General features: G+C 26.8%; 11 protein-coding genes across 11 annotated transcripts; 7 read left to right on the forward strand and 4 right to left on the reverse strand. All coding sequences in view use genetic code 12, as the record gives it.

The window, feature by feature from the left end:
* Positions 1 to 51: 51 nt before the first annotated feature.
* On the reverse strand, positions 52 to 2,451 carry ROD1 (Rod1p; the record flags this gene model as incomplete). Its single annotated transcript, XM_051765629.1, has 1 exon — positions 52 to 2,451. One exon carries the CDS (start codon positions 2,449 to 2,451, stop codon positions 52 to 54), a length of 2,400 nt encoding a protein of 799 aa, XP_051618924.1.
* Positions 2,452 to 3,112: 661 nt separating this feature from the next.
* On the reverse strand, positions 3,113 to 4,558 carry KGF54_004884 (uncharacterized protein; the record flags this gene model as incomplete). The annotated part of the gene is made up of 1 exon (XM_051765630.1): positions 3,113 to 4,558. The coding sequence occupies one exon, from the start codon at positions 4,556 to 4,558 to the stop codon at positions 3,113 to 3,115; it is 1,446 nt and encodes a 481-aa protein (XP_051618925.1).
* A 2,258-nt stretch (positions 4,559 to 6,816) lies between these two features.
* AMN1 (Amn1p) lies at positions 6,817 to 8,385 on the forward strand (the record flags this gene model as incomplete). Its single annotated transcript, XM_051765631.1, has 1 exon — positions 6,817 to 8,385. One exon carries the CDS (start codon positions 6,817 to 6,819, stop codon positions 8,383 to 8,385), a length of 1,569 nt encoding a protein of 522 aa, XP_051618926.1.
* A 1,393-nt stretch (positions 8,386 to 9,778) lies between these two features.
* On the forward strand, positions 9,779 to 10,675 carry KGF54_004886 (uncharacterized protein; the record flags this gene model as incomplete). The annotated part of the gene is made up of 1 exon (XM_051765632.1): positions 9,779 to 10,675. The coding sequence occupies one exon, from the start codon at positions 9,779 to 9,781 to the stop codon at positions 10,673 to 10,675; it is 897 nt and encodes a 298-aa protein (XP_051618927.1).
* A 258-nt stretch (positions 10,676 to 10,933) lies between these two features.
* On the reverse strand, positions 10,934 to 12,577 carry KGF54_004887 (uncharacterized protein; the record flags this gene model as incomplete). Its single annotated transcript, XM_051765633.1, has 1 exon — positions 10,934 to 12,577. The coding sequence occupies one exon, from the start codon at positions 12,575 to 12,577 to the stop codon at positions 10,934 to 10,936; it is 1,644 nt and encodes a 547-aa protein (XP_051618928.1).
* Positions 12,578 to 14,262: 1,685 nt separating this feature from the next.
* KGF54_004888 (uncharacterized protein) lies at positions 14,263 to 17,775 on the forward strand (the record flags this gene model as incomplete). The annotated part of the gene is made up of 1 exon (XM_051765634.1): positions 14,263 to 17,775. The coding sequence occupies one exon, from the start codon at positions 14,263 to 14,265 to the stop codon at positions 17,773 to 17,775; it is 3,513 nt and encodes a 1,170-aa protein (XP_051618929.1).
* Positions 17,776 to 17,963: 188 nt separating this feature from the next.
* Positions 17,964 to 18,917, forward strand: SGT2 (Sgt2p; the record flags this gene model as incomplete). The annotated part of the gene is made up of 1 exon (XM_051765635.1): positions 17,964 to 18,917. The coding sequence occupies one exon, from the start codon at positions 17,964 to 17,966 to the stop codon at positions 18,915 to 18,917; it is 954 nt and encodes a 317-aa protein (XP_051618930.1).
* Positions 18,918 to 19,227: 310 nt separating this feature from the next.
* Positions 19,228 to 20,301, forward strand: KGF54_004890 (putative hydrolase; the record flags this gene model as incomplete). Its single annotated transcript, XM_051765637.1, has 1 exon — positions 19,228 to 20,301. The coding sequence occupies one exon, from the start codon at positions 19,228 to 19,230 to the stop codon at positions 20,299 to 20,301; it is 1,074 nt and encodes a 357-aa protein (XP_051618931.1).
* A 179-nt stretch (positions 20,302 to 20,480) lies between these two features.
* On the forward strand, positions 20,481 to 20,939 carry NCB2 (negative cofactor 2 transcription regulator complex subunit; the record flags this gene model as incomplete). The annotated part of the gene is made up of 1 exon (XM_051765638.1): positions 20,481 to 20,939. The coding sequence occupies one exon, from the start codon at positions 20,481 to 20,483 to the stop codon at positions 20,937 to 20,939; it is 459 nt and encodes a 152-aa protein (XP_051618932.1).
* A 124-nt stretch (positions 20,940 to 21,063) lies between these two features.
* Positions 21,064 to 21,354, reverse strand: KGF54_004892 (uncharacterized protein; the record flags this gene model as incomplete). The annotated part of the gene is made up of 1 exon (XM_051765639.1): positions 21,064 to 21,354. The coding sequence occupies one exon, from the start codon at positions 21,352 to 21,354 to the stop codon at positions 21,064 to 21,066; it is 291 nt and encodes a 96-aa protein (XP_051618933.1).
* A 596-nt stretch (positions 21,355 to 21,950) lies between these two features.
* Positions 21,951 to 22,907, forward strand: BUB2 (Bub2p; the record flags this gene model as incomplete). Its single annotated transcript, XM_051765640.1, has 1 exon — positions 21,951 to 22,907. One exon carries the CDS (start codon positions 21,951 to 21,953, stop codon positions 22,905 to 22,907), a length of 957 nt encoding a protein of 318 aa, XP_051618934.1.
* Positions 22,908 to 22,928: the final 21 nt, after the last annotated feature.

Here is a 22,928-nt window from a genome sequence, read left to right on the forward strand (position 1 = left end):
GTTTATTATTAATCTAATCTAATCTATTTATATAAATGTTTAATTCAATACTTATCCAACATTTTTATCTTTTTTCTTACTTAAAAAATGTAAATTATGTAAACTTAAACTTGAATTAGTTCTATTTAATAATCCATGTCTATCACTTGCACTACTTGATAATTGACTTATACTATTATGATTATCATTACTACCGGATTGATTTTGAGGAGGAGCTCTTAAATGATTTACTGGTGATGATGATAAAAGATTCGTTGATGAATTACCACTACTATTTGGACCTGAATTTACACCACTACTTCCATTACCATTATTATTATGAGATGGAGTTAATGAATTTAGATTTAATAAATTTGATGATGATTTTTTTGATGATGATGAAGATAATAAATTTGATAAATTTGTACTTGAAACATTTCTTGAATTTGAAGGTGATGAATTTGTTGAAGAATTTCTTGAACCGGTTAATTTTGATAAACTTGAATTTTTTGATAAATTTGATTTGTGTTGATGTGATTGTAAATTTTTATTAACTTCATTCAAATTTATATTTGAACCATTTGAAGGTGGTTCATAAGCTGGTGATAAATCATCCATTGTATCACTTCTAATAGCTTGACTATATGATGGTACTTGTTTCATTTCATTTGTATTATGGATATTTGCATCTGAATTAACTCTTGATAAATGTATTGGAGGAGTCATTGGTGTCATTAATGGATCTTTTAAGAAACTATGATTTCTTGATAATGAAGATGGTCTACCACTGTTAAAATAGTCATTTTGATGATTGCTGTTGCTGTTATTATTATTGTTTGTGTTATCTTCATCATCTAAATTAAAAGTAGCTCTTACATTATTTTCTTGATTATGACTTTCAGCTTCTTGAGCTTGTCTTTGTATACTTAATTGTCTTAAATTTTCACTTAATGCTGATGAATCTAATGGCTGCATTGAAAATTCACCATATCCACCACCTTGTCTACTTCTTGGAGTTGATGAACCAGATGTAATTGGAGTTTCTATAGGTGATACATCTGACCATAATCTATCATATATATGTTTTTCATATAATGGTGGAGCTACTAATCCTGTTAATGATGCATGTGAACTATTATTTGATGAATTTGGATTACCATTATTATTGTTATTACTATTATTATTATCCATACCACTTAAATTATCATAAGAATCACTTGTAAATAATATATCTTCTTGGCCATTACGTTCATCTTCACTAACTTCTTCATTATGTTTTGAACTTACGGTAACAAATGGTGATATAAATAATTGTACTGGTAATGAAGCTCTTAACTCAGATACATGACCATCTGGATTTACTAATCCAATTGAAAATTTTAATTTATGTCTTACTTTAACATTTTGTAATAAATCAACATCTTGACAACATTTTGATAAACTTGCAGGAATTTTCATAAAAGTTTCTAATTCCCATTTATCAAATTCATATTCATTTGGTTTTGGTTTTGAAACTTTTTTTGAAGCTATAATTCTTTCTGCTGAATGCATTGGTGGTATATTACCTACATAAGAATAAAATTCAACTAATTGAATCTTAATATCCCCCAAAGTTAATCCTTTTAATAATGGAACAAGCATCATACTTATTGGTGTACCACTACCAATAGCTAAAGCTCTTGTAGGACAACTTAATGAATATTCAACTTTTTTAGGCCATGTATTATCAACGGCAATAGTTTCACTTAATTCAACTGCATCAGTAGTTAAAGTTCTTACAACTCTAATATGTTTTTTCGTAATCATTGTACTATGAAATTTTCCTCTATCAATTGATGCTTCTAATCTATATACTGCAGAACATCCAGGTAATCCTTCAATTGATTCAGGTATATTACCTGGTAAAATTGCACTGAAAGGAATCTCATAATTTCCTTGAACTAAAACATGATTTGAACCCATTGAATGATTTAATGCAGTTTTATTTAAATTTGTAGAGCTATTATTATTAGATAAACTTGATAAATTTAATGAACTTTTAGATCTTAAACTACTTAACCCTTTTATACTAGAAGTTGAATGATTTTTAATTAATTGAGGTGGAGGAGTATTTGTACCAGATCCATTGGTGTTTTCATACATATGATCAAAATATTGATTAAATTCATTTGAATCCCAATTATATTCATAAATTTGTTTCTTAAAATTTAATAATTTTCGATTTGAACCAACAGCTGCTGAAGAAGCAGAAGTTAAATCTGCTTTTAATTTTAATGTTGAATAAAGTCGAAGTGATAATTTTTTTATTGTTATTGGTTCATTCACTGATAATACTATATTACCTGATAACAATGCTGAACCTGCTTCATGTTCATTACCTTTTAACACCAAGACATCATGTTCTAGATTTTTTAACCTTATATCAAATAATGATGTAGATTTACTAGTATTGTGATGTTGCTTTTTTAACATGTTTTTGGTATTTGGTCTATACTATCGATTAAAGTTTCGGAGTTTTTTTTTTTTTTTTTTTTTTTTNAAATATAGATTAATCAATCTTGTTGATTAGTTTATGATACGACTGAATATATGATTATACTTCTGAGTAATTTAATCTCCTCAATAGTTTATAACACGTATAGAATATTTGTTGAGTAAAGAAAAGTTCTTTTTAAATTTAAAACAATACAAAAGTAAATGTTTGTAATTAAATTATCAAAACCAAAAACAACACAATATCGTTGACAGCAAAAAAAGAGTTTAAGAAAAAAAGCAATTATTTTATATTGAGATGTTACAAACTACGTCAATTTATTCTTACATCAGATCTGTGAATCTATAAACTTCTAATCTTGGTCAGATCTCCTTTCATTAAATCGCGATTTAAACAATAATGCATTGGTAGATCTAAAAGTTTTTCCGATACAAGCCTTCTTCATCTAGTTAATTGACATCTTTAAATCTTTTTTGTTTCTTTTTTTTTATCTTATCAATAATAAATACATAACCGTTTCGGAAAATAATATCCGCTTTATTTTGACGTTATTATATTATGCAAATGAGTCTCAACAGATAAGATTTTGAGTCATCTTTGAAGCTTTATTCTATTAAAAGTCTATAGATTCTAATTATACTATACTTTAACATTTAATTTAATACCAACTATTGATATTCTAGCCGCAGTCCAAAATATCAATCCAGCTATTGATAAACAACCAATAAATACAATTAAATTATTATAATTTGTATCTAATATAGCAGCAGCTATGGGTATACCAAACAAATTAGCTAATGATAAATAGAAATTTAATAAACCATATCTTTTACCTAATTGATCAGTTCTTGTAATTTGTGATAAACATGCAGGTAATAAAGTTAATATACAACCCAGTGATATACCTCCCACAACCGCAAATGCATACAAGATTTTGTGATTATGACCAAATGGTAATAATATGACTAATATACTTATGGAATACATCACCAACATAACAATATTAACATTAAATCTACCAAAATAATCACTTGCTAATCCTGGTAACCATCTACCAGCAATACCAACTGCATTCCAAATAGTTAATAATAATAAACTATCACCCTCATTCATACCTTGTGCAATGGCATAATTTGCAAAATAAGTAACTATAAGCACCAAACTAAATTCTGCAAAAAATCCACCTAATATAACAAAAACAAATTTAATATCTTTAATTTTAACAAATTCCAAAATTTCTAATTTAATTTTTTCAAAACTATTCATTTGATTAGTTTCAACAATTTTTTTCTTATTTCTTCGAAATCTTTCTTTTACTAATAAAATTGAACAAATCATACATCCAAGACAAGTGAAAGCTAATACTCTTATAGCCCAAACATATCCAACACTAACATACAATTTCCTCAACATTAAAGGAAACAATAATCCTCCAACACTACCACCAGATGTTGCAATCCCAGTACATACTCCTCTCTTATTATAAAAAAAATGACTTATTACACTAACTAAAGGAGCCATTCCAATTCCATTACCTAATCCCAAAGCAATAAAACTTAATATGAATTGATAAATTTGATTACTTTGAGCAGCTCCCATTAACCCCGCGAAAATAAATCCACCACTTGCAATTAATAAATATAAAGTTCCATATTTATCAAAAAATGGACCACTAAAAATTCCACCAGCATAAGCTAATGATAAATAAATAGAAAAAATCCAAGATATTGTAGATTGTGAATAATTAGTTAAAATATTATTTGAAACATATGATTGTACAGCACCAATTGAATTAATTAATCCTAAATTTACTATTAATCCTAAAAAACAACCAAATAATGTTAAATATGCTTTAAAACCACCATCTGGATAATTTTTTGGATCATCTAAAGAATCCTCAAATGATTCTTCTTCATTGTTTGTAATTGAGTTTAGATCATTATTTTCAAACAGTTGAACTTCATTTTGTGGTGATTGTTGAATTTGAGTAGTTATTTCTTCATTTTTATTAGTGTTTAATCTTGAATGAAAAGTATTATTTAATTCAATTTCTTCAACCATTATTTCAGTACTTGTAGCAGACATGACTTTAAAATTAATATTTCCATAAAGACAATGATTAACTAACCATATTCACAAGGATTTGTTTCATATTATATAAAAGTAAATTTGGACATTTAAATTAGATCTTAAAAATTCCGCTTGATCTCAGATCTCGCACTTTGAAATCCGATACATAGATAACAAAACAATACAACATTATAATATTGTCTATCTGTAGGAGGTTTGTAATTCTTAATATAATAACTATTCAAAACTTAGATACGGATTTCATTGAAGATGCATTCATATAAAAAAGCTAGAAAATAAAGTTGAACTACGCTGAGATTAATGTAGTATTGGACTCGCTTAATTTACCAAAAATTTAAATCTGTCTGTCCCTTCAAATCTCAGAGTTGTATATGTTACTCAAATCTGGGCCGTTTTTATTAAAAAGTTTTAGCCTACTTGTTGAAAAAACAAGAATGCCAAAGTTTTGTATCAAATTCTAGAAATTTATTAGAAATCCAATTCCAACTTAAAAAATCAAATGCTTGTGAGTAATTGAGGGCTAAGTTATTGTTTACTTCAGTTTTCCTAACTAAGACAAACACAAATAAGTAGATCGTCTAACTCATTTCAAGTTGAAACATGGCTTGATATGTAAATCTAATTATCGTAAATGAAAAATTAGACGAAGTTTCAGGACTAAAAAGTTTATTTGTATGATCATTTATATTAAGTAATAATTTAGACGATAGGTTTATTGAAGAGTAACCTGTATGTCTTTAATCGTTTTGTGAATCCAAATAAAAATAGTTTCATCAAGACTATATAATAAAACTAATACCGTATAATCTAACAATAAACAAGAGAGATTAGCAAGTAAAAATACAATACATTATTATTGTTAATCATATACGAAAGTGAAAAAGCCTAACAAGTATACAATGAATTAACAATCGAATATGCAGATCCTGGTCAATCTTCAGAGAAAACTAAAAACTTAGTAAATTAGATAATAAATGAAATTCGAGTTAAGTAATCAAAACTTGGTATAAATCAAAACCTTTCTAAATTCTTTAAACCCTATAAAGGGACCGAAAGATGCATTAAATCCTATAGATATCAGTCACAGTAAGGGTCCCTAACTAGACGGTATGGATTAACTATAAGTTAAGCCAGTTGCCTAATTTTTACCAACCAGCATAATTTTGTAAAGGTAAACAAAACTAAAATAAAAATCTTTTTTCGTACCTTAAAATTTGATAGTACAAATAAGGGTTCCTAAGTAACTGTAAAATTTGTAAAAATTAAAGCAGTAAAAATTTCAATGAATTAGTTAAGTAGAATCCAGGTTGTTTTTCAGTGATCGATATTAGGACATTAACTTGCAAGCAAATTGCGTTTATATTTGTGAAGAATATATGTCAAAAAGAACAAATATTTTCACTAACTACGCAAATATAATAATGAATAATAGAATTTGATGTTACAATTAATTTATTTTTTTAATGCACTTCGGTAATTTTTCTTCTCTTCGTAAATATTTAGTTTTGTGTCATATTATAAATTTTCAATTTAATTAATTATTACCAGCCATCAGTAATATATTTTTATTTAACTGTACATGTTAATTGTTACTATGCTGGTTTATTATTATTGAAAAGTTTACAAATGTTTCATTAATTCTATTTTATTCAAATTTAATACCAATTCAATCAAAATAAAAGCAAATCTCGCATAAATAGGTATGGACTTATTTTTAATTTGTCGTCACTGTTAAAAATTAAATTATCATTCACGCTGGTTTAAATTTTATATCCTCTTATAACTAATGAAAAAAGTAAGGGGTCTTCTAATTAATTAAATAACTGGTCAAGCAATTTAATTGATTCTACAATCTATCAATTTTGTACAAGTTTTCAAAATTCTTCTTTACTAAATTATAAATATATTTAATTTAGCCATATTTGTTTTACAACAATTTATTTTTTTCTTCTTTTTCATCAACGTCATTTGAAAAGTTCAACCCAATACTGAAAAGGGGAACTTGAACCTAAAACACTCAACAACTTTCATCATCATCCAACTTAACTAACTTCACTGTTCATTCTTTTAATAACTCACCCTAGTCTATCATTAACTACTTTAGCATTATTTTTTTATTTTATGTTTATTTTTATTAAATCTTCAATTAAGATAATTCAATTCATTAAACTACTTTAATTTAAAATTTTAATATATTCATTTATATTAAATTCATTCATATTTATTGCATATTTAAATATTACTTATTAATTATGAATTTTAATTCAACTAAACCGTTGCCATTTAAATCTTGTTCAAATTATACATATAATCCATTTAATCAAAATTTAAATAATCAAAATGATAACAATGATGATGATGAAACTCCATTTAGAAAAGCAAGAAGAACTAATTCATTAAACTCATTATCAGATTTTAAGAAATCAAAATTTAACAAAAATGATTTGAATTCAAATAAATCTTCACCATATTCTTCAGATTTAGAAAGTTTACCTGATTTAACTGATGATGAAAATCCAACTCCTGAATCTTCACCAATAAAATCAATATCTAATCATAACTTGATATTTTTGGATAATCCAACAACTACAAATGTCAATTTGAAATTACAACAATTAACTCAACCACCTTCACATAATAAATTATCAATTTTTGATATACCTGAAATCGTACATAAAATTGTCTCATTTGTTGATATTCAAAACACTCAATTACCTAATGAAACTTCAGTTATTAGAAGAAAACCAACTAGTTATAAACATGCTTTATTAATATATGGAGACAAAGCAAAAGCTCAAGCTGCAATTTCAGATTCAAACAATTTCGTAGCGTACAACAACGATCATCAACCAACATATCAAAATATTCAAACTCATTTCAACAATCCACTACTTAATTGTTTATTAATCAACAAATTATTCAACAGAATTACAAGAGATATCATATCATCAAAATTATATTTTTCAGATGAAATTCAATTAATGAAATATTTAGAATCATCAACCACCACAAACAAAGTCAAATTTCAAAATCCAACCTATTTAAACTTACATAAATTATTTCATATGAAAAATGCTCAATTTTTAAAATTAATATCAAATATAAGATTTAATAATTTAAGTTCACTTGAATTATTCATGTGTCCAAAATTACAACCTCCTTTATCATTATTACAACAAAGTTCCAATTTATTGAAAAAAATTATAATAACAGGATCAAAAGCAATTGATGATGAATTTTGTTATCAAATAAGTTTAAATTGTCATGATTTAAATCATTTGGATTTTAGAGGTTGCGAATTAATAACAGATTCTGGATTATATTTTATATTCAAAACTAATAAAAACTTAGTTCATGTAAATGTTGGTAGAAAGAATAAAAATCATTTAATAACTGATCAATCAATTCATTATTTGATTACGAATAATCCAAATTTAGATACTTTAGGTTTAGCAGGTACTTATATTTCTGATAAATCATTATGGGAAATTTCCCAAAATTTACCAAACCTTAAGAGATTATCATTAAATAATTGTTTAAATTTAACTAATTTTGGGATAAGTTCAATTTTCGCTGATGTTAAAATACTACCAAATTTACAAGTTTTGGAACTTTGTTTAAATTATCAGATTTTAGACTTAACTCAATTAATTAAGTTTAAAAATTATAAGAATTTCAATAATTTTAATCAATCATCTGAGTGCTTCTTAATGGAACTCTGTGAAGAGTTAATGGTCCGCTACCGAGACCAAGAGCTCCAGATGGATAAAGTCATATCAAATAACATCTTGCAGGATATTTCATTCTTTATTAATTCATAGTTCAATATATAATTATTTAATTAAAAGTATTTTTTGTAGTATAGTTTGATATTAACTAAATATAATCTCTAAAAGGAAGGAAAAGTACTTCTTAACTTGACTTCTATTAATTCAAATTTAAGAATAAGGAGACATGTGCCAAAGTAATTGAGGTTCATTCTAAAAATAAAAGCTTATCTTTAAACTCCAAAAAATCTTAATATTAAGATTAGATTAGATTAAAAGTTTAAATTTAATATGAACATTAAAATTACGTAGTTCAGGCGGTTATGTACAAATTATATATTCAAGTTAATTTTTTAATTTCTTTCGTTTAAAGTTTTTTTTTAAGAAGCAAGGGGGGTACCGAGTAGAGTTAAATTAAAATCAAAGAAATTAGAGCCTAGAATTCAGTGGACTATTCTTATAGAGAAGGGATATAATTCTCGAGGTGAATTATCCATATTATATCGTCAAAATCTAAATTCAATTGAGTGATCATTTATTTATTAATTGTAGAAATAATAACACAGAATTATTATTATTAAAGATGATTTATTCATAATTACCAATTCAATGTTGTAAAGTAATAAAATATGAATATAATATCATCTAAAAAGAATAATCATTAGTTAATTGAATAAAATGTTGTCAATTATAATGATAATAATATGATGGTTGTAATAAAATAATTAATTTTTTAGAATTTCTTAAAATGATTCTAGATTTACAAATTTAAAGTTAGGGTAGTGTATATTGGTTACACTTTGTTTTCTCCTCCATAAAAAGATCTGTACTGTACTGTATATAATGAATAATAATAATTTTTAATTTTACTTAATTAAGATTAATTTGTAACATTATAAAGAAATTAATTATATACAGTCTATGAATATTTTTGTACATAATGTATAATAATAAATATAATAATAATCTCATGTATGAAACTCAACAAATTTAAATTTACAATTTCAATATATGTATTTATTATTATCTATCTATTATAATATTACAGCAGTAAATATATAAACAAAGTCTTTAAGAAATTCATTTCAAAAAGTTCTCATTAATAATTGAAAATACTCCTTTCTCACCATTTTAAATAAACTTTCTGTCAAATTCATTATTTAGTTTTCCAATTGTAAACAAATGGAATAAAAAACCACTTAATTGAAAAAAAAAAATTATTACTTGTAACTAAAAAATCTAGGAAATATTTAATCGTCAAAGAGTTTTCATAAACATTAAATAATTTTAGTTACAATTTATTCAAAGCTATTATTTATCTTCCATTTATTCATTTTATAAAATAATACTCAATAGTCACTCGTTTACAACTTTCATTCAATAAAATTAAAACGTTCTAAAAAAAATTCCGGCAACTACAATTTAGCAACAACAAAACCAAAAAATCATGACAATAACTTCATTACCATTTCCACCTCCTCCACCAATTAAAAGATCATCTACATTATCAAATAGTTCATCTTTCAATAGAATACGACCAGTCACATCATCATCAGCATTATCACAGCGACAAACAAACTGTAATGAAACTACAACAATAAGTGATGAAGAAAATTTTGAAGAAATGGAACAAGAAGAAGTTGATGATGATGAATTTTTTGAATATTCATATGAAGAAGAAGATCCAATAGTATTAGTTGAAGATTATTTATCAACAAACTTAAATCAAGAATCATCATACACTATAAATTCATCAAGTCATAAAATTTTAAGACAAAAATCTTTGGCAGATTTTAAAAAGAGAATCATGTCGTCGTGTTCAACGACTTCAAGTGTGAATTCATCAATTGATACAATACAGCAAGATACCCAAACTTATACTACAAACCAATCTTCAATATCATCTGATCAACCACAGAATCCAGCTCTACCACCACAACAACAACAACAACAATTAGTAGATGATTTACAAGCAATATATGGAGACTTACCAAGTTTCAAACTTTTAAAATATTGTGATTTGTGCAGCAAACCATTATATGAAATATCATCAATAATAAATTCAACAATAAATTCAACTATCAACCCTTCTAATTTAAATGAATTTATATGTGGTGATTGTATAGGAAATTATGAAATATTTTTAAATGAATTTTATAATTCACAGGAAAATAATTTACAAAAAGAATTAATAGAAAATGAAGAATTTAAAGAAGATATTAGAGATAAAAAAAATCATAATTCAAATAATGGTAAAAATCAAAATAAAATTAAAAATATGAAATTATGGAATATTTTAAATCAAATATCTTGTAAATATAATATCAAAAGAGAAGTTTTGTGATGGTTGGAGTTTTGTTATGGGTAAATTTTAGGTTTTATAGGGTATTTAGAAATTTTGGTATAATAAAAAGTTAAGGTATAGGTTTTCAATGGTGATAAAAATGTAGTTCATGTCAATTGACAATAGTTGCTACGCCAAGGAAAAGATCGCGATCAATTTTACAAGTAAATCCAATGGTTCCAATAAATAATCAAGTAAATTAAATGTAAAGAAATGAAAAATTTATAAACACACAACAAAAATCTATTTAATAACGTCTTAAGCCTTTTCAGATAATACTTCATCCATTAAAGCAACACTTGAACCATCAACATAATCTGGCATATCCAAATTGGATCTTGGACCAGAATATTTTTTATATCCATGAACATAATAATAAAATAATGATAATATCCAAACACCAACATTTATAACAACAGTATAATTCATTGTATTTTTATCAACTTCTTTATTATCTGGGAAAGTTGATGATATAATAATAAACATTAACCAAAGTACTGCAAGTAACATAATAGTATAACTTATTGGTTTACCAAACCAAAATGGTCCAGGTATGAATTTTTTTCTACCATATGGTAATAAGATTAATAATGTTGGCATCATCCAAGCTAAACTGTTTGAATTAATGGCTAATGAAAATAAAGCATTTGAACCAGCATTACCATTAATTAATGAAAGTAAACCCAATAATAATGCAATAATTCCTGCTAAAATAGTAGCTCTAACTGGTACTTTAACTCTTGGATCAACATATTTAACCCAATTATAAATAATAGGTAATCCATCATCTCTAGCAAAAGACCAAATTTGACGACTAATGGCAATAGTAATAGATATAGCCATAAGATATTGACCAACTGAAATTAATGCCATAAATGCAACTGCCCATTTTTTTCCTAATGAATCATAAATAATTTGTGCCATTGCTGATCCAGTTTCACTATCTAAAATTCTTGTAATATCACCACCAATTATACAAGCACAACATACTGCAACTACTGCAACTCCCAAGATAGCACATGCAACGATTGAACCAACTATACCCCAAGCCATGGCTTTTTGAGGGTTTTTACATTCTTCTGAACAATGAATAACTGAATCAAATGATCCAATAACCCAAACAGCTCCTTGTAAACTTAAACATACACTCCATCCAACTGGCCAACTTCTTGCATTTGTAAAATCCCCAAAAATCATACCTCTAGAGTTGAATGTGTGATGCTTAGAAAATCCAACTGGTACAGCAATGACAAATAATAATACCAAGAAAACATTGACGTAAATTGAGATAGCTTGTAATTTTGCAGCTTGTTTAGTAGCTAAACATGCAATAATCATTGTTGATATAACAGTTGCTGCAAATACACCATAATTTTTACCATTAGTTACTTCAAAGGCTCCATCTTGTGATATACTAACTGCTGATAAGACTTCTACTGCAAATCCATAACTAATTGAACAATATCCACCTAATAAACCTAAAGAATTTGCACAACCAATTAAAAAACTTAAAGGAACACGGTAACTATCAGGACAATAATAGTTGGTGTAGTAATATAAACCACCAGAGGTAGGAATAGCACTAGCAGCCATTGACATTGAAATTCCAACAATCGTTATCATAATTGAAGCTGCCAACCAACTCCAAAATGCTCCACCTAATCCTGATTCTAATAATGTTGGTAAAATTGAAGAAATTGATGGTAATAAAGACATGATTGAAAAACTTATACCAAACGTTTCTAAAGTGGAATAATGTCTTCTTAATTCTTGTTTATAACCAATTTGATTCAAAAGGTCTTCATCACCTGCATTATGTTGTGGATCAATTGATCTAACCTCTGATCTATTTGACCTTATATTATGTAAATGAGTTTCTGTTCTTGATCTAATAGCTTCCATTTTGGACTAATAGGGTAAGTTAGATTGAAATAGGGATTGTAAAGTAATAAAGTTGAAGTAGTTGTGAAGATGAAAGGTTAAGAATTGAATAAAATTGTTTGAAAAATTACAAGCAACTAGATTGAATTTTATTCATGTAAAGAAAAGTCATCACTTATATAATTTCATGGATAGATAAAGATTCAATTTAACAAACCTTCATCTTAATTATTCTAGATACCAAATATTTAATTCATTCTGCATTGTGGTATTGTTTTATTTAAATAAAGATTATGATAAATAAATTGAACAATCAAAATTCATTTGATAACGAAAAAAATTCGTACAATCAAACTGCATATAACCAATTTCTTATCTATTAATTTTGAAAAATTAATTAACAATACTTACGCTTAAAATTTTATCAACAATAAGATGGAATAATTTTATACCTTTTACATGAAAGTATTATCTTTTGGCGGGTTCCCTTCAAACTAAGGTGCAAAAATCGTTATTTGCCTATTGTTGATAAATGGTTGTTCTGGCATTTATATAAAAAAAAACTTAACTCACTATTTTATGCACCTTTAACGGTATGATGTTGGAAAATTATTCGACCTTACTAAACTTCATCGTTAAGTGAATTTAGTAAATCAAGGATCTGAAATAGCTAAATATTTTAGTTTAAATATCTACGTCAATACTCTCTAAAAATAAAATTTCCTTTTTCAGCCTTAAATAAATGGTAAACCAATTCCGTGAAATTAACTAAATTTAGTCTTTCTTATATCAGTTTTTTAGTAAATGGTTTAGTTAATCTAAATGATTTACGAATCGATGTAGAAAATATAACACTCCTCGCAGCTTTTAGTCTGAAATTCAAACTGTGTTATAAGTGGCATTTGATCAAGTGATTATGAGAATATTTGAACAAAATTTCAAGTCATTTTTAACCAAAATATGACTCGACATTAACAAATTGGCAGCACCTGTAGTTCATTTCTATACAGGTCCTATGTCAGAATCGATTGTACAACATAAAAACCTAGTCTTTTTCGTTTATGACTTCACCCAATTTATTAATTTTTGCTCCAGGATAATCTGGTAAGCTCAAATTAGATGTTAGGTCCTGCTCGTCTTTCATAGCCATGAACAAGTTAATGATAAAATAAAAACTGCATCATTAATTGTTGATCCAGTTTTTATCAACTACTTTTCTATTTGAGAAAGTAGATGATGCAGGAATCAATTTCAGAGAATGTGTATTCAGGATACTACTACGTCAGCTAAAACATTTAAAAGTTCAAATTTAAGTCTGATATTATCGATGACGGGTTTGTCTTGTTTCGTCAATTTTTTGGTCTAAAGCTTCTCCAATTTTTAGCAAGGAAAAGGGGTAGAATAATTCCGCTTTAAATACTATAATTAATTTCTTTAAAGCTTTGTCGAACCTCTTTGACTCTTAGCGTGTATCCGCAATTCCCATTCTAGATTACATTCTCCAAATTCTTGTAAAGGAAAACTTATTTGGGGCTACGAATTCTTTCACAAAAGAAATAATGAAAAGAACCTGTTTCACTTTCTAGTCGCACTTTCGTATACTCTGACTTTAAAGCAGACATTCAAATTTGGGAGCGCCTCTTTCTCATATTTAGCATGATTAGATAGTACCAATATACTTAAAACGTCTATGCTATAGTACGGTAATGGTACAGAATCATCAAAAGTCTAGTCATTTACCAATCCTTTATAATCCATTATTAAATTGTATATTCAATAATCCTAATCATTCAAAAACCCCTTTTAAAACTGTTACAGACGAGTTAAAAACGAAGCATAATCAATATACAATTCTAGTTCCACCGGCTTATATACTAAATGAATTTCATGATCCAGCTTCAGATGGTTCAAAAACCAAAATAAAATTAAAAGATCTATGCTATCATAGTGAAGAATTTATAAAACTGCATATCATCAAGACCGTAGCTCCAATATCATCGACAATTACTGCAATATCAAAAGAACAACTGGTTACTTACAGCACTTTAAATAGTAAACAAATTTTGATCAAAAACCGAATGATATACACTGGGAAGGGATTCAAAAGAAGTTTGAAGTTGAAAATCACATCGATACTGTATTTCAAATCATTTTGTGACTACTTCCCCAAGGGATCTCAATTCATGTTAATATATATTGAAAGTTCATTAATTGGTGGTTCACCTCCATATTCTATACCTCCATCAATCATACAATCAAATGGATCATTAACTCAAAAAGAAGAAATTGATACAATGACATTTGAGAAACTATTACGAAATTTTCCATTATTATCAAAAGCAGTTGGTGATAAATTTTATAGACTTTTCCATCATAATAGTAATCAATCACAGCTACTACGAACAAGAACAAGGAAAAAATTAAATGTTATCAAGACTGAATTTAAAAAATTAGTAGATGAAGCATTTAAAATAATACTGGATAGTGTGAAAGTTGAGAATCCAAATAGTGAACAAACATACAATCTAATTAATCACATAATTAGTACTTATCCAGGAATTGATCTTAATAAATTAGTTCATGAGTATGTGGAATTAAATTTATACGACGTGCTATGGTCTCAATTAGTTTTCCAATTTAACTATTCAAATGATGATAAACAAGAATATGATCATGAGGCAATTAAAGTTCTACTGTCATCAAAATATGAAACTTTATCATGCTTATCACTAAATCAATTGGATTTACCAGTTGAAAAACCATGGCAGATCAATGAGTTACATTCACGGATGTACTCTGGAATACAGGAATTGAGAAAACTAGCTGATCCATCTATGACCAATCTGACTTTGAAGATTAATACAATACGAAAAACTATAGAAATACTATCTAAAAGTGATAAAAATCTAGTAATTGATGCCGACACATTAATGGGATTGTTGGTTATGACAGTGGTCCACTCAAAGATCGATAATCTTGAGGCACAAATTTATTATATGTTAAATTTTAATGCATCTGAAAAATCAAATGATGGTCAGTTTAATTATATAATGAGTAATTTGGATGCTGTGATTTGCCACTTATCAAGTCATGACACAAACTTGTTGCATTGTTCTCAACAAAATTTCGAGTTGTGGAGTGCTGTGTTTGAACAAAATGTAGAAAAATTAAAAGAGATTTTGAAAGAAGTTGATGTTGATTCTGAATTACCTGAGAATCATTTCATGAAAAGCAAAAACATTAGTGGAGAAAGTTTAATTAATTTTGCAATAAAAGTCAAAAATTATGAAATTTATAAAATGATAATGCAAAATGTTAATTGGTACTCGATTGATTTTATACTTTTTGATAAAAATGTTATACGAAATCAAAATTTATTGGCGGTAGCTTTAGTAGAAGAAACTGATGAGAAAATACTAGAAGATTTGGTAACAATTTTACTTGATAATGCAACTATTGAAGAACAAATTTCTTACTTGAAAATGAGGGATAATTCAGGTAGAACCGTGGGGCATTATCTTTTCCATAATCATAAATTGATCTATAAATTGGGTCATCTAATAAACTGGGAATTAAAAGACAACAATTCTCATACACCTTTATTTAGCTTGTGTCGATGCTATGATCATCCAGATTATCTTGAAATTTTAAAAAGTGGATTTGATGTTGTTTATAAAAAGTACAAGACAATTGATTTTGATGTTCATGTCGATAAAACTGGTAATTCATTATTGCATGTTATACTAAAGGGCTTGCCACAAACTCAAATTTTATCAAATAAAAATAATTTAATAGATTTGAATGCAATCAATGCAAAGAGTTTAACTCCATTAATGTCATACGTTAAATACAGCAGATTGGAAAATTTAAAAGAAATTTTAGATGATGAAAGGTTAGATTTTATGTTTGAAGATGAAAAAAATCATTATAGTGTATTTGATTATTTAAGCTTTGTTGCAACAAAATCAAAATCTGATAAATTTAAAGAAATTGATCAAATTATAACGGAGTTTGTTTTCAAACATCATTTTCCAGAGTCTTCGTCAAAGGTATTTGTTTTAAATGGAAAATATGATTCTAAATCAAAAGACTGGATACTAAATTTGAAGAATGAGGAAAAACTGAAAAGTAAATCATTGAAGTCTTTGAAACAAGTGTATTATATTGAAAAATTGAAACATCCCATGTCAACCATACCAGACACAGAAGTATTTTGGAGAAATTATGCACTTGGTTTTGGAACAACACCAATGTTTCAAAAATTTAGGATCAACAAGCTTATTGATAGAATAAATATTATGTTTCAGAGTATGGTTTTTCAAGAAATCAATTTACAAAATTTTTATAATTCATTTTTAAATGAAGATGAAGTATCTGTGCTTGAACTGAAACAGGAGATTTCCCTCTTTGTAGAAGAGGAGAAAGAGAAATTAGGAGAAGTTAGATTAAAATCTGCGCAGATACAAGAAATGGAAACTTTTCTTAATTTCTCATTACAAGATCTACACAACCAGGGACAAGTATTATATAAATTTATTAAACTATTTTGTGTTGGTGAACAAAAGCAATTAGATTTGAAAAATATTGAAGATTTGATCATAAGTAGAATAAATGAAAAAGTGTTTTTCACAAAGTCCTTTGGGATACCTGAGTATAATTCGCAGGCTGCAAGTTTTGGTAAATTAGTTGATTATGTTTTATGGATTGAATTAATTGGGGATGAATTGAAAAAGAATATCTATAAATTATTTCAAAGCTTCAAATTATGGAATGATATCTTTCATCAAATACGTTCAATAAATACAGAAATAAGATTACAGGAACCAGCACCTGAACCACAAGCACAACCACCATCATCAACTGAATCGGAATTAACAAAAACTAGAACTAATACTTCTGTATATTCTATGAATTCCCAGTCTAAATTGGATGATGATAATGAAGAAGAGACAGAAGGGTTTTTTGCATTTGGTAAATCTAAAAAATCAAAATACAAGGAATTATTAGTTTTAAAAGTTTCATTAGTTGAAAAATTAATGAAGTTAAATCTTGAATTAAAATATGAATTTGAAATTATTGCAACTGAGATTTCAAATTTTTTAAAATTTAAAACTAATTTCTTACAATTTGGTATAAAACAATATATTAAAGAAGAAATAAGATGTTTAAAACAAAGGAAATTGGAATTGAATAAAACTTTGTATAGAATTAAGAAATGAATGTATTTGGTTCCAAAATGAGAATATTCTCGTTTAAATGTTTTAACGGATCAAACGAAACGGATCAAACGAAAAAATAATATTTTGTTGATTTTTCTCTCTTTCTCTCTCTTGTTTTAAATATTTATTTTACACGTTTTAAAATTTGAATTTAATTGATCTTATTACAACCATCCCACAAATCAAATATGTCATCTGTTTCAAATAAAGACATTGCTTTATCAATTATAAATTTTTTGAAACAAGCAGTTGAATCAAAACAAATTGCAGAAGATTATGCAGAATCAATGGATGTTGCCATTGATTGTATAGCTGATGCCTTTGAAGTTAATAAAGATGATGAAAAATCAACAATTGATTCAAAATTCGGTGGTAAATCATTATCTGAATTATTAAAAAGTCAAGCAACAATCACCAAAGAAGATGAACCAACTCCAATTGAAGTTGATGAAGAAACTAAACAAAAAGCTGATGAATCAAAAATTGAAGGAAATAGAGCAATGGCGGCAAAAGATTATGATACTGCAATTTCAAAATATACTGAAGCTATAGGATTAGATCCAACTAATGTTGTATATTTATCAAATAGAGCTGCTGCTTATTCATCTGCAAAAAAACATGAACAAGCAGTTGAAGATGCTGAAAAAGCTATCAAATTAAATCCAAAATTCTCAAAAGCTTATTCGAGATTAGGTTTAGCCCAATATGCATTAGGTGATGCAAAAGCAGCAATGGAAGCTTACAAGAATGGTTTAGATATTGAAGGTGATAATAAATCAGAAGCTATGAAAAAAGGTTATGAAACTGCTAAAAGAAGAGTTGAAGAATTATTAGAAGATTCAATTTCAACAAATGAAAGAGGAACTGGTAGTAATAATAATAATAACAGTAGTAGCAACCCAGGTGCTGGACCTGGTGGATTACCAGATTTCAGTTCATTATTAGGTGGATTAGGAGGTGCAGGTGGTGCAGGAGGAATGCCAAATTTTGCAGAATTAATGAATAATCCAGCTTTAATGCAAGCAGCTCAACAAATGATGTCAGATCCTCAAGCAATGCAAAATTTATTAAATAACCCAATGCTTAGTCAATTCATGGGTGGTCTTGGTAGAAATAATGGTAATCAAGGTGGTAGTGATTAATTATATTAATTGTTGTATTAAAATATATTATTCACCCATTTACTAATTAAATTTTATAAATATTATATAGTTCTTCATTTCTATAAGAATTTAATCTTTTTTTTTTAATGATTTATTTTTTAATTGATGATGATTTATAATATTCTATTGCATGAAACCATTTGTAAATATTTTTTGTGGGGTTAAATAATAATAACATTTTTTATTATGTAGACTAAGTGAAAAAAATCTATAAAGATCAAATAAAAAAAGAAAATTCTCTTATCAATAAAAAAGTCCGAGATCAAGATACAAAACTTTATACTCACTTATGTTGAAAACTATTATTCGACAGTTTAAATCAAGTTCAATACTACGAGATCCAATAGAATCGAACGTTCTAAAAGCTAGTTTTGATTTAAATAATGTTAAAGATTTACCATTTAATGAAAATATTGAATTAGCATGGAAACAATTAATACCTTATAAGATAAAACTACGAAAAGAAGAAACTCCTGTATTATTTCTACATGGATTATTTGGATCAAAATTAAGTTTTAACAAAGCTGGTAGATTATTTAGTGAATTAACAAAAGTTCCAACATATGCATTGGATTTAAGAAATCATGGAGAATCACCTCATGTATTACCACATACTTATTCACAAATGGCTCATGATGTTTATAATTTTATCAAGGAAAGAAATTGGGATCAATGTGTTTTAGTGGGTCATTCAATGGGAGCTAAAGTTGCAATGATTGTCAGTTTAATTTATCCTGAATTAGTTTCAAAATTGGTGGTGGTTGATAATACTCCACATGCTGAACAATTAGATGAACAATTTAAAAATGATTTATTAGGAATGTGTGAAGTTGAACAAATAGGTTCACAATTTAAAAAAAGTGAAAATGGTAAAAGAGTCACCGAAATAAAAGACGTTGATAAAATGTTGAGTCAATATCAAAAAGATCCTTTAAGTAGACTGTTATTAATGAGTAATTTATTAGTTACTCAAAAAGATGTTAGAAACAGTTATATAAAAGATAAAAGAAAAGAAGTATTCAAAGTACCAGTTATGAATTTTTGGAAACATAATATTATAAATGCAATGGGTTCATGGCCTCATATACCTTCAACTACTCCAAAATTTTCAAATCCGGTTTTGGTGATGTATGGAAATAGATCAAATTTTGTTAAAAAGGAATATTTTGATAAATTTAAAGAATATTTTAGTGATATTAAATTTGAAGAATTTAATTCTGGTCATTGGATATCTCAAGAAAAACCAAAAGAATTTATAAATCTGTTAATAATGTTTATATCACCACCAAGTTCAAGAAAAATTGAACCATCACCAAAAAAGAAAAAGAAAGGTTACGGAAAAATTCATAGATCTTATAAATAGTATTTATTACAAGTATGTAAGATTAATGTAATATATTTATTGGTAATAATGTAAAAAGTTTACTATTATGTGTTTGTAACTCTTTTTTTAGAATATTATAATCATCAAAATATTTACAAAGGTAAACAACCAGACACCAAAATTAATTTTACAACCAGTTTTCTATACCATAACTCATAATGTCAGAATACCCTTCAAATTCAGATGATTTATCACTACCGAAAGCAACAGTACAAAAAATTATAGCAGAAATATTACCGAAAGATATAGCAATTTCAAAAGAAGCAAGAGAAGCAATAACAGAATGTAGTATAGAATTTATAATGATGTTATCTACTCAACTGAACGATATAGCAGAAAAAGAAGCTAAAAAGACAATTGCATCAGATCATGTTGTTAAAGCACTAGAAGAATTAGATTTTTATAATTATCTTGAAATTATAAATAAAATTTTAAGTGAACAAAAAGAATTACTTAAAGGTAAAGAAAAAAGGAATAATAAATTTCAAAATTCTGGTTTAAGTGAAGAAGAATTATTAAGACAACAAGAAGAATTATTTAAAAAATCAAGAGATAGATTACAAAGTCAATCTGGTTCACCAAATCATGAAGTTAAACAAGAAGATTCATCTGTTTAATATTATTATTATTATGTATGTGTTTGTTATAGATTAATAAATACTATATTTAATGATGTGTATTGTGTATCCTAATTCTGCCCCATTCGTACCTCTTTTAACTCTATCAATGATCTCATCTAGCTTATCCCAAGATTATCTCATATAAAATTATTGCAATATTAACAGCTATCAAAGGTATCCTCATTAAAGTCCTAACAGCACTTATTAGATTAATTAGTTTTGTCTTTATAGAACCTTCATTATTATCTAAACCAGTTTGAAATTGATTGAATTGATTTTGTATACCATTACCATTATTTGTTGTAGTCGTTGAACCCCAACCAATTCTATTCAAAAATCTGTCTTCACTTAGTACTGCTATTCCATTTATTACCAATACGACCACATAAAGTAATTTTCCTAATCCAAACATTAATGTATTATGAGTATAAAGTTGATTAGAAGTAGTAAAATTTATATTAATAATGGTTGTAAAAATGATTTTAATTTTAATGTGCGATAAATGCTTTTTTAAATTCCTTAACTACACCCAAAAAATTCCATAGATAATGAATCATATGGTAAACTCACAAAAGATTGTAGATCACAGTATATGTAGAATACAGTTGATATAAAGTGTAAGCTGGCCAACATTAATCTACCTGAGATCAAAAGATGCTAGAGACTTTATATTCAAAATCTATAATCAATCTATTTTCACGACAGAGCTTTCGAATGTAAAAATTGATTCCCTGAGTGTATTTATAGATTAACTAAAACTCTATTGTGCTTTGAGTCAGCACAATGACCTCCCTGCTTTTGCACTCAATGCTTAAACTTACTTCTGAAGCATTCAACTAAGTAGTGGTTGAACGATATTATATCATAAAACTAAGTGTATTGTAGTGCGGCTTAATTATTTACTAAATCAGATAAATGTAAACAAATAATATTTTGAAAAATTATTTGATCTATTGAGAAACGAATCAATCTACAACTATCAATTAGCAAACTTATACCTTACAATCAATGAACTTTGCAAGAAACGATGAAGTTATCAAAGGAAGGAAAAAAGATAATATAGAACAATTCATAGGAAGTTCGCAATTTTTCTTAGAAAATGGATTATCACAATTACGATATATGATATTAATTGAAGGATTAACAATACCAGAAGGGTACGATCAATGTCCATATAGATGTTATGTATGGTCCATATTAAGTCGAACTTCAACTTTTCCCACAAAAAATTATGTACAATTGTTAACAGAACTGGAAAATAATTTATCTACTGAAATACTATCTAAGATCAAAAATGATACATTTAGAACATTAATGAATGATCAAAAATTTCATCAAAAAGTAAATGAGGAATTTTTAATACGAATATTATCATGTATTGGAATAACAAATAAAGTAGGTTATGTACAAGGTCTTAATGTGTTGTTGGCTCCTATAGCTTATTGTTGTCATAAAAGTGAACCTCAAGCTTTTGCAATACTACATACAATAATAACTTATCATATACCATTATATATAACACCCAACCTAGAAGGTGTACATACGGGGTTAAGTTTAGTTGATACAGTTTTAAAAATTATAGATCCAGTTTTGAGTGATTATTTAGATTCAAAATTTTTAAAACCTGAAATTTATGCATTTCCATCAGTATTGACATTAAGTGCTTGTACTCCACCTTTAAAATCAGTTTTAAAATTATGGGATTTCTTATTTGCTTATGGATTTCATATGAATATTTTGTTTGTTGTTGCTCAATTGATCATAAATAGATCTGCCATTTTGGAGTCAGAACAACCAATGAAAATATTAAGGAATTTCCCAAATCTCGAAGAAAATGAAATAATAAAGTTAAGTTTAAGTTTTATACCTGAATTACCTAAATCACTTTATGAATTAATTGCAAGACATGGATTTGATAAAAGTGTGCCAAAAAAGTTAAAAGCTTATATAGCAGAGACTTTATAGATATTTAGTCTACTAATGAAT

The sequence above is a fragment of the Candida jiufengensis genome (assembly GCF_024610255.1).
Source record: "Candida jiufengensis strain CBS 10846 chromosome Unknown scaffold1, whole genome shotgun sequence".
Taxonomy (NCBI): domain Eukaryota; kingdom Fungi; phylum Ascomycota; class Pichiomycetes; order Serinales; family Debaryomycetaceae; genus Lodderomyces; species Lodderomyces jiufengensis.